At 62.2% G+C, this 10,760-nt stretch overlaps 1 protein-coding gene across 4 annotated transcripts; it reads right to left on the bottom strand.

The window, feature by feature from the left end:
• Positions 1-298: 298 nt before the first annotated feature.
• FCSK (fucose kinase) lies at positions 299-7,912 on the bottom strand. Of its 4 annotated transcripts, none has more exons than XR_012057700.1 (23): positions 7,755-7,911; positions 7,511-7,668; positions 7,370-7,420; positions 7,159-7,284; positions 6,965-7,037; positions 6,579-6,676; positions 6,351-6,431; positions 6,143-6,262; positions 5,832-5,973; positions 5,380-5,507; positions 5,177-5,278; positions 4,576-4,746; positions 4,435-4,502; positions 3,922-4,292; positions 3,491-3,701; positions 3,223-3,389; positions 2,894-3,121; positions 2,617-2,760; positions 2,342-2,461; positions 2,082-2,269; positions 1,826-1,885; positions 1,070-1,293; positions 299-908 (listed from the first exon to the last, which is right to left on the bottom strand). XR_012057700.1 is itself a non-coding variant. In XM_004174987.6 (23 exons), the coding sequence occupies exons 1-23, from the start codon at positions 7,822-7,824 to the stop codon at positions 792-794; spliced, it is 3,258 nt and encodes a 1,085-aa protein (XP_004175035.5). In that variant the 5' UTR covers positions 7,825-7,911; the 3' UTR covers positions 299-791. The 4 variants fall into 4 exon arrangements, 2 of the variants coding, with proteins under 2 accessions (XP_004175035.5, XP_030138373.4); XM_004174987.6 differs by having other exon boundaries at positions 1,786-1,885; XM_030282513.4 differs by having other exon boundaries at positions 1,786-1,885; positions 5,177-5,275.
• Between the last annotated feature and the right edge of the window lie 2,848 nt (positions 7,913-10,760).

The raw sequence follows: 10,760 nt of genomic DNA, 5'->3' as shown, positions 1-10,760 counted from the left end.
GTTGCAGTCTCCAGTGGTGTGTTCAGCTGTGGGCCTGGAGGGAGCTGGAGAGATCTGGGACAAGAGCTCTGCTCTGCTCCAGTTCTTCTCTTCTACCCTGTGCCAGGGCATCCAGGGGCTCTTCCTTGTCTTGCCTGGCTGCCTCCCTCAGCCAGGGCCATGGAAGGGGAAGACCAGCCCTTGCATGCAGGTTCTGCCATTCCCACCCCTGGAAAAGCTTTTTCCACACAGTGCTGGACCTTTGCTATCCTGTGAAGAGAGAGCAGCCCTGCTAGGACAGAGAGGCACAAACACATGCTGAAAACAAGCTTTTTTTATTCAGATATTGCATGGACTAGTAACTTGCTTTCACTATGCACTATTTCCCTGTGGAAACAGTGCCTCAGGACAGAAGAGGGTCTTGCTTCCACATCCAGCTGGTGCAGGAGCATTGCATGCTGAACAGTCAGCTTGGATCCCTGCTGCTGGAACAGCAGTCCTGCTAGACACAGCATCACAAATGCTGGTTTGTTCCCTTTGGAGAACTGTAAAAACTGGAGTGAAATGCCAAAATCAGACTGGAGGCCCTAGCAAACTGTCCCTCCAGCAAGGCCAGGGGTAGTTTTGCCTGCCTGCACAACTTGTCAGAACTTCTCCATGCTGTGGCTTTTGGGCAAGTAGCAACACAAAAAGACCATATGGAGATCTAAGGCACCTGCTGGAGCTGGCTGAAGAAGCCTCTCCTAAAGTAGTGGGGATTTCCCTGCACCTGTTCTGGATATCTGCCAGGAATGGGCCAGGGCTGAAGGCCTTCACACAGCCCTGTCCCCTCCAGGGTGAGCACCATCCTTCGTATCACATCCCACGACCTCCACAGAGAAACCACCCGTGTCCACTTCAATGCTGTGGATGCTGAAGTTGCCCAGTCCCTAGAAAAAGAGTCACAGGTTGGGGCAGGGGCCAGGAAAGGACCCCTTCTCACCTCCAAGGTCCCAAGGAGGGCATTGGAACAACAAGCAATCACACCCCGTGTGTGGTGGGGAGAGATGCTCCTCATGCTGCCTGCAACAGTGGGGGGCTCACAGCTCACCTCAGTGTTTGCCAGGATCTGGTGCAAAGCCTCTTTCTGCCGAGGGGCTTTGGTCAAGATGTAAAGGAAGCCGCCGCCGCCGGCCCCAGCCAAGCACTGCCCGTAGGCGTGGGGCCGGAGCGCGTCCATCATGCGCCCCACGGCCAGCGGCTCGCAGCCCGGGGCCATGCACTTCTTCTGCTGCCAGTAGCAGTCCAGGCACTTGCCAAGGAGCAGGAGGTCACCTGCAGAGAAAGGAATATTGCAAATTAATTGTCTCTGTTTCTCACCCAAAGGGCAGAAACATGCTCAGCCCAAGCTAAATTTTCCCTTCTCTTTTTCCAGTTCCTCCCAGCTCTTCCGGCCAAGCAGGCAACTCCAGCCTTGTCACGTTGCTATTTTTAATCCTCCACAGGAGGAGGATTTGCTTGCTTTAATGCTCCAGCTTCCTCTCTGCAGCAGCCAAATAAACCCACTGCACTGACCAGGCATGGCCCCCAGCCCTGTCACCAATGGCAGACTGCTAATCAATCATATCCAGCATGTCTAACCCCCTCTCCCTCAAAATCTTTGTTCAAGCCTGAATTTTGGGGTATTGCCTGAAGCATCTGCAGCTGCAAAAGCCTGCACCCCCCAGCCTTTTTTCCCCTCTGAGACTGCACAACCTGGCCCTGGGAAAGTTTGTGTTTCTTCAGCTGTTAAAAGGGCCAACCTGGCCTAGGGAAGGGGGCTCACACCTTGCCTCAAGGCCTGGGCACACTCCTCAGCATTGCTCACCAGCGCGTCAGCATTTTGCACGATGGAGGGCAGCCTGGCGTACCAGTTCCTCACCACATCCTGCAAGAGGCCAGAATGTCCCTGTCACTGTCCTCCTGGCTCTGGCAGCACCTGGGGAGGTAGTGCTGCACCCATGGCCATTGGATGCCAGCTCCCTCTGGGGTGGCAAAGCTCTGCACAAGTGAAGGGGATGCCACCAAAGGCCACAGGGGGAGCAGAGGCCAGCCCGTGACACCCAGAGGCACCCAGGCATTACCTGGAGTAGGTTGCGGGCCAGGCGAGTCTTCCCCGTGTACACCAGCAGCAGGTGATCGTTCAGAGTCTGGGTAAAACCATCAGGGACCAGGATCTGCTCCACTTCCACTCTCAGTGGCAGCTGGGCCTTCGACCTCCCGATTTTGATGCCAGGAATGAGCCCACCAACCTGGTCCTGCCAACCACCCCCTGTAGGGCAGAGAGTCATCAGCCACTGCTGGGACCCCCACCTTGTGGGTCAGCTGCTCCCCCAGGCCCTACCTGTTGTGAGCCTCTGCTCCAGGTGCAGCACAGCATGGACAAGGGACTCGGTGCTGGCAGCCTTCCCCGCTGCCCGGTACAGGGATGCCATCACTGCTCCTGCCAGGATGCTGCTGGTGCCTGGAGGGAGCAGAGGTGGGGCCAGGGCAGTGAGGCACTGTTGTGTCCCTGGGAGTTGAGGGGCAGGAAGGGGGATGCCCCATCCTGGTGCTGGTGGCAGGAGAGATTCCCAGGTACCAGTGAGGGACTACCAATCCCCTTCCATGCAGACCTACCGAGGCCAGACCCATGGGGCAGCTTGGACCAGGTGTGTACCTCAAAGCCACCCCCAAAACTCTCCATCAGCTGGGCCTGCAAGGGTCTCTGTGAGGGGAACTGCACAACCTGGGTGCAGATAAAGGCAGCTTTGAGCAGGGCTCCTGAGAACAAAAAAGAAGTAAAGCTGATGCCTGCTGTGCTACCTGCTCCCTCATCCCATTGGCCACAAAAAGGCCATCCTGGCACCAACAGGACATTGCAGGGACAGAGCCAGGCTGGCAGGTGACCCCTCACCTGGTGCATGTGGCTGGCAGTAATCCTGTAAGTGCTCCAGCTCCCGGCACACCAGCTCTGCCACCACCTCGCTCTGTGGCGTCCCGCTGAGGCTGACGAGGCGCAGCTCTGGCTGGACAATGCGCCGCACCCGGGCGCCAATGGGCCGGCACCCATCCACCAGCACTGCCACGTCCACCACGGCCCCCCCGTGCTCGTAGGTGATGGGGGGTGTGTCGCTCCAGCCACCTGCCAACACTCACCATCAGCCTCTCGCAGCACCCTTACTCCTGTTCCCCCAGCACCACCGGGGTGAGACAAGGATCATCTGACTCAGGCAATGTGCTCACCGGAGAGGTCCAGGCGGGCTGGACACATCACCTGCACCCAGTGCCCCAAGGGTGGCAGCTCCACCTGTTCCACGGTGATGAACTGGCATGAGGACATCACTGCCTGCCGGACGAGGATCTGCTCGGCCCCCTCGTAATGCCGAGCTGCTCTCACCAGCAGAGCCGGCCTGGGATAGGAGAGATGCTGAGCCCACTGCCACATCTCCAGGACAGCACCAATGCCTGGAATGGGAATGGGCCAGCTGCCTCTTGCCAGCCCCAGCCTCACCGGCTCATCCACTTCTGCCGCTCAGCAGCCAGCTCCTGGACACCACCAGCGATGTCCCCGCTCTCCAGGCGCTCAAAAGCTGAGGCCCACTCTCTGTTGGCAGCAGGACCACTCCGCAAGCCCCCTTCCCCTTGTGCCATGCAGCCCAGGACCTCAGCAATACAGGCAAGTGCCCGTGCTGCAATACCAGCATCGCTGGACATGGAGGCAACTAGAAAATAAAATAAAAGGAGGCTGCAGAGCACAGCCAGGCTGCACTGTACCCCAACCAGCTTCTGCCATAAGCTATCCCCAGGGGAGTGGGATTTGAATGGATGCCTGTTGGATGCCCTGCAGGTACACCCTTGCAATAGCGGGGGGAATCACTGAAGGCAGTGGGGAGCACTGAACAGTCCTGATAATGAGAGACACAGCTCTTGAGTCCAGCTCACCTTCATCCAGCGTGCTCAGTATGGCCTCGTGGTAGCCCTCGTGGACAGCGCTGCGGACGAGCGGCAGGAGGCTGCTGTCCTGGCGCCCCAGCAGCACCCGCCGCACCTTGCGCTGGCCCTGCAGGAAGAACAGGGCCTGGCGGGCACCCAGCTCAGCTTCTGTGTCCAGGCAGGGCAGCAGCTCCTGCCAGGACATGCGCCAGGCCGTCCTCCAGCGCACCAGCTGCTCACTGGCCACCGTGGCCAGGCCCAGCAGCCACAGCACATCCTCCAGCCCCAGCGACTCGCGGGCGTGCAGCACCGGGAAGAGCCGGGCACTGAGCAGGCAGCGGCTCCCCCGCGGCATCTCGGCATCCCAAAGGTCCCCTTCCCTGAAGGAGGGAGAAACCATCAGCACTGCCCTGGGGCTCGAGAACACCTTCCATGAGGGGAGCTGGAACATGGGATGGGTTGGAGTGGTCGTGACACCTCAGGAGCTGGGTCTCCTGTCCCAGTCTGACACATGGTACCTACCGTAGACCTGTCCGTTGGAAAAACTCAGCCCAGGGCACGTTCAGGTAGGTCGCTTTTTCCACAGGGCTCTGCAGGGACACAGAGAGGCTGGTCACACTTTGGCTTTGCTGGGAGCCTTGTGCCATCTCACTGCCCCCGCACCTGCCAGTCGTCAAGGCGGCCGGTGAGAGTGAACACGCGGCAGGGCAGGTCACGCAGCCGGACACGGTGACCCTGCAGGACAACGTCACGCAGGGGACAGCCCCGCAGGGCTGGTGAGGAGTCCGCGTCGAGGCCTGAGAGGAGGCAGCCAGGACCGATCACCAGGGGACCCTGAGGAAGAAGCAACAGTGGCATGGCTGGCCCCCAAATCAGAGTGAAATCCTCACCTTGGAATGGGATAACTACCCTGAGAGACAAGCTGGTGCCAGCACAAGCCAGGTGTCAGGATGTAGTTTTGTCACAAGGCTGCAGAAACACAGACTACAGAAATTCAGGCCAGGCAACAGCCTGCAGAGCCCCCAGAGGAGAGGGTCTGCCCTGGTTCCCAGCTCAGGACAGGCCAGAAGTGACAGCCTCAACCCCTTGTTTGCAGAAGGTGACAGACACCAGGGTGCCCAGCACCAGCCAAAAGGCAGCCCCAAAGAGGAAGGGCACCCCAAATCTCACAGCTGTGGTTCCTCCATCCTAGGCAGCAACATGTCACCCTACTGCCCATTCAGTGCACTGGGAGCTGTGCATCACCCCCATCCTAGTCATGTACCTGGAGGTGACAGTGCTGGATGACACTGCCAGCTGCCAGCTGCACAGCTCCTTCCAGAACGCAGTTGGTGACTGAAGAGCCATCCTCCAGGAGACAGGGCTGCTGCCAAGGGCACAGAGACACGTGGGACCAGGGGCTGGGCACACAGCCCTGAGCAGCCCCGTAAAACACGCATGAGCAAGGCTGGGGATGGAAGGACATACATCCACGTGGGAATGGGCTGTCTTGCAGAAGCGGAGGTGGCTGGCAGAGCTAGGCAGGAGAGTCAGGCTGCGGATGTGGTCGCTCGCAGAGGCAGTCATGTAGTCATAGGATGCATTGGGAATGCAGGCTGAGGGGGACAGGAGAGCTTTCAGCACACTGACCAAAAACAAATGGGTGTGTCTGACACTCATGTGAGCCAGGGTGAACATCCTCAGTTGAAGGGGCAGCAGTGAAGACCTGGGGACCCACATCTGTGGGGTGACACAGATGGCTGTCAGACCCGGACCACCCCATCTCTAGCCACGCAGGGAAGAGGGCCCAAGAATGGGTGACATCACATGCACTCACTGCAGCACCAAAACATAGAATGGTTGAGGTTGGAAGGGACTTTAAAGATCACCCAGTTACAACTGCCCGGGCAGGGACACTCCACTAGGAAGGAAGCACTCACCCATGCTAAGAGGGAAGCCACGGAGAGCCGTCCACAGCACAGAGCGTGCGTTCCTCACACTGGCATCACCACCACCCTTCACAAAATCTTCCTCTGTCATCCCCCCTGCCATGCACAGCACAATGTCGAAGAAGAGGGAGAGCTAGGGAGAGAAGGGACTTGTTGGGTTCAGCCATCCTGAACCCCACCCTGCTTCTGGGTGCTCCCTCCCAGTCAAATCTGGCAGTGTGAGGGCAAACAGACCCTGCAGAGATGCCCAGCAGTGACACCTGTGTGGCAAAGGGTCCCGTCCCCCACAGAGGGGCTGTCACCTGGATGGGTGGTGCCCCCGAGTCCAGCCCCATGTAGGTGCAGGCGTCCAGAGGAGGGACGACGTGGGTGGCCAGAAGCTGCTCAGCAGCATCCGAGGAGAAGAAAACAATCCCGCACACCTGCCAGGCACACCAGGGCTGAGGCTGCAGCTGTGGTGACACAAGGGACGGGGCTGGCAGGGTCACCAATGCCTGAGTCTTGCCATACCAGTGGGACAGTGCCATCTGGCCCTGCACACTGCTGGATCTGTGCCTCCGTGCCTTTGTAGATGATGTCACGCACCAGCCCCTAGGAGCAAAACCACCCCAGTGAGCTCTTCAGAGAAGCCAAGCCAAGCAGCCACAACCGTGCTGAGACCTCAGCATCCAAGGGATCCAAGGACTGAGGATCCCTGCACCTCCAAGGGATGCTTCTTGAAGGGGGAGCTGCCCCAACCTGCTCATTGGTGAGGTAGACCCCATGGTTCCTGGCATATGCTGGGCTCCCGGGCACTGCGATCACTCGGACACCCTGGAAGCCATCCCAGTTGATCCCTGGGGGGAGAGACAGAGAGATCAGTGCCCACTGGGGCAGTATCTGTACTCACACTGGCACAACTGCCTAAAAACCTGGACCACAGCAGTAGAAGTGGCAGCAGCATCCAGCCTCAGCCACCTCCCTGCAGGCACAATAGATGCTCCCAGCCATGCACAGGACAGAAATAGCTGAACATCCACACCCTCATGGGAGCACAGCACAGGCTGAACCAGCTCTGCTTCTGGCTCACAGAACCCTATCCCATGCCAAAGCAGGTGCTGGAAGCAAGGCTGGTATCCACTCACCTGGTGTTGAGGGCACGGTGAGGAGCATGTCAGTGCTGCAGACCCAGACGCCAGGTGGGGAGCCCACACAGAGCTGCCAAGAGAAGGATAGCGTGCCCAGGGACGGCAGGGAAGGAGCCCAGGAACCCAACACCGTTTCCATGCTACTGGAAGCCAAACCCATCCCCTGGGCCCCATCCCCAGGCTGCACAGACCCGGCGTGTCATGGTCCCCAGCAGGCTGTCCAGGTTGCAGACCAGCGCTTCGGCGGGGGCGCCGGGATCCTCAGCGGGCAGGCAGGTGAAGGCACGGCCACAGTCATCGAAGGAGAAATCGCGGCCCTGGTGGGACGGAGAATATGGGGAATCACCCTGAGGGAGTGGATGCAATGAGAGGTCCCACGCTGGGCTGCAGGTCGGCTCTCACCATGTGCAGGATGAGGATGCGGGCATCCCTCAGGACGTCAGCGGTCACCACCTGGGAGAGGACAGCCGGGAGCAGTCAGTGGAGACAGGACAGGCACCCCCCTCACCTCCAGCGTCCCCTCCAGAGGCTGTCCCCTCTCACCGTGCATCCGGCCCGGGCGCTGAGGTGCTCGGCCGCCACCAGCAAAGCGTTCAGCGTGGCACCGCCGCTGCCCAGGCGGGCCCAGGGGTCCTCCACGGCCAGGAGCAGCGCGGGGGGACGCGGGCCCAGCCCGCCCCGCAGCCGCCGCACCTCCAGCTCTGCCAAACGAGAGGCGGGCGGCGGTGAGAGCCGGGCCCGCCGCCGCGCACAGCGACGGAGAAGCGGCGTCCGCCCCGCCACTTGCCTCGCTGCAGGGCGCACACGCCATGGCCCCGCCGGCAGGTGAGGAGCACGGCGCTCCACTCCGCCGCCATAAGCGCCGCCTCCGCCCTGCCCGGCGCCGCGGGGCCTGCTGGGATGTTTAGTTCAAACCCCGCAGTCCCTCCGGGGCGCTGGGCGCTGAAGGACTACAATTCCCAGCGTGCCCTGCGCGGCCGGGCAGGGACCCCTTAAAGGCACAGCGCACCCTTGTGCTGCTTCCCCCTTTCCCCCATCCCGGGGGGCTTGCAAAGCGGGAATGGGGGTTTGATGATTTCTGCCCTCAAATGGGTTTCGGCGGCGGTGCGCACCCCGAGGTGCCCTGCGCCACCCCTGTCACGAGTCCGGCTCCTCGCAGGGCTGGTTCTCGGCAGAGAGAAGGGGCGCCCGGGCGCTGGTGTCGGTTCCCGGTGGGTTGTCAGGGTGGGTGCCCGGTGGGTGCTGGGGTGCGATCGGGGTGGGAACTGGGGGGTGTCGATGCACTGGGGTGCGTCCCGGGGTGGGTACTAGAGGCAGTGGCGGGAGTTGCCAGCGCGCCGGGTGGATACCGGGATGGATAACGGGGGATGGCTGCCGGGGTGCCGATGCTCGGAGATGCCGGTGCGCCGGGTGGGTACTGGGATGGTACCGAGCTGGGTGTCGCACTGGGTGCCGGGGGTGTTCAGGGGGCTGCCGATGAGCCGAGTGGGTACCGGGGTGAATCCTGGTGGCTGAGTACCGGGGATGCCGATGCTGGACACCGGGCTGGGTGGTGCCGATGTGCCGGGGTGAGTCCCGGGCTGGGCACGGGGGTAAATTCCTGAAATGCCGGTGGAGGGGTGGGCGCAGGCGGTCCCGCTCGCCTCCTACAAGTCCCACAAGCCCCGTCGGGCGGCCCAGGACTACATCTCCCAGCCTGCCGGGCCCGTCCGCCCCCCGTTCCCCCCGCCCGCGCGGCACGGCACGGCACGGCACGGCACGGCACGGCACGGCACGGCACGGCACGGCACGGCACGGCACGGCTCCGCACGGCGCGGAGGGCGGTGGCGGCGGGGCCCGGGTGAGCCCGGCGGCGGGGCCATGCCGGCGCTGAGCCAGGTACCGCGGCGGAGAGCGGGCCCGAGGCGGGGGATGCGGGCACGGCCCGGCTCGGCTCGGGATGCCGGTCCCGGGGAGGCGGCGGGGGAGCCCGCCCGGGAGCTGCCCCGCTGCTGCGGGCTGGTCCCGGTGCTGGGAGCCGGCCTCGGGGGCACCCACACGGGATGCGTGGGGTTCATCCCCGGTGTGGTGGTCCCGGTTGCTGGTCCCGGGGCTGGGTGCAGGTCTCGGGGTTGGGAGTGCCCACCCGGGATGCAGTGGGTGCTGAACAGCCCCGGGATGTGCTGCCCCTGGCCGGGGTGCGGGTCCGGGTTCTGGGCGCTGCTCCCGGTGCTGGATGCCGGCTGCCGGGAGCATCCACCCGGGTTGCACTGGGTTCAGAGCAGGAGGTTCCGCTGGTCCGGAATGCTGGCCCGGGCCCTGCGGTGCTGTCCCCAGGATGTGCTGGCCCCAGCCGCGGTGTCAGCTCGGGGAGCAGCCCCAGGGTGCTGCCCGGCAGGATGTGCTCGCCAGGGGAGGATGCCGGCCCTAGCCGGGGTGTCGGGGCTGGGGCTGGGGCTGCTCCCCTCCAGCCGTGTGCCCGGGGATCTTGAGGGCAGAGCCGGAGGATCAGGGTGGGAGGGCTGGCTGCAAGTGGCCCCAGTCCCCACCAGTGCCGGTGTGCAGGGTCCCTCAGCAGCAGTGTGACACACGGCTGCGTGACACACGGCATCCATTGCATGGGTAGCGGCAGCCAGGATTTCACAAACAGCCTGAGCGTCCCTGGGGACAGGGCAGAAAACTGTGTCACCGAGCAGGGGATGTCCTTTGCCTGCTTCTTTGTGCGTGTGGGGGCACTAAGGCGGGCACTGGTGTGAGATCTTATCGACATGCCCGTCCCATTGTTTTAGGGTGTTTCCCTGGCTGAAGCACATCTGCCAGAGAGGGATTGATACCAGAGCCCCTATTTCAGGGCCTGGCGATTCCAGGGGTCCCCACATATGCCAGGGGCTTAGGTGCTGCTGGCTCAGGGGAAAGGCAAGGTTTTGCTCAGGCTCCAGCTGCAGAGTCAGAGCACTTCTTCCAAAGCTCCCAAATACTTCCCTAGAGTGAGGGCTTCCCATGCCAACAGGAAAATATTGGGGGGAGGATGGCACTTGGGCAGCACGCAAGCTCAGACTGGAGGAAGGGCCATGTCCCCGCCTTGCTGCCAACGATCATAAAACGTGGCTGGGGGAACCAAACCACACCAAACCCCAAAACTTGCTGAGCCTCCTCTAGGAAGACGTGTGGGCTCTGAGCTGGTGAAGGCTGGTTTGCCCTGCATTATCTTTTCCTAGCCCTGCGCAGCGATGTGAGCGCCAACGGGAAGTTCCTCAACGCTTTGGGCTTTGTTTTCCCTTTCTTCCCTTTTCTTCCCCTTCTGTCAGAAGCAAAAGTCGCGGCCTCAGCGGGGAGGGTTGGGCTGGGGGTGCCTTGCCCGCTGCGCCCTCCCCTGCACGCGTGCCCGTCTGTCCGTCCGTCTGTCCGTCTGTCTGTCTGTCCGTCCCCATCTGGCAGCGACAGCGGCCCCGCTGCCTGTCCAAAGCGCTTCCCTGTGCTCCGAGGAGCTCATGGCGGTCCTTGGAGCGCTCCGCTCGCCGCCCACGCCCCGCCGGCGCCGGAGGCGGGCAGGGAGAGGAGCCCCCGCTGCCGCATGCTGCGGGAACACTTGAATTTCCCTGCCCAAACAAGCTCCAAACTGCCGCTTTTTGGGGCAAGGCTCCGAGGGCTCGGTGGTTTTGCTGCGGGCTCTCGGCACGCCGGATGCCGCCCGGTTTGGCACGCCGAGGTCCCGGCAGCTCGGTGGCTTTAATCTCTTCCCGTTGCATTTAATTTTTTGCACGATTGCAAGCTGCTAATTGCTCTCCGGTGGCTTGGCCGGCTTCAATGTTTC

This window comes from Taeniopygia guttata, chromosome 11 (genome assembly GCF_048771995.1).
Source record: "Taeniopygia guttata chromosome 11, bTaeGut7.mat, whole genome shotgun sequence".
NCBI lineage: Eukaryota > Metazoa > Chordata > Aves > Passeriformes > Estrildidae > Taeniopygia > Taeniopygia guttata.
This window is presented reverse-complemented; position numbering and strand designations above follow the sequence as displayed.

Excerpts from the sequence above, each read along its gene's own strand:
- FCSK (XM_004174987.6), bottom strand. The coding sequence starts at position 7,824 with ATGGCGGCGGAGTGGAGCGCCGTGCTCCTCACCTGCCGGCGGGGCCAT. Across the intron at positions 7,285-7,369 it reads GCATCCTCATCCTGCACATG|GGCCGCGATTTCTCCTTCGA; the intron begins GTGAGAGCCGAC and ends CCGTCCCACCAG. Across the intron at positions 5,974-6,142 it reads CGGGGGCACCACCCATCCAG|CTCTCCCTCTTCTTCGACAT; the intron begins GTGACAGCCCCT and ends TTCTCTCCCTAG.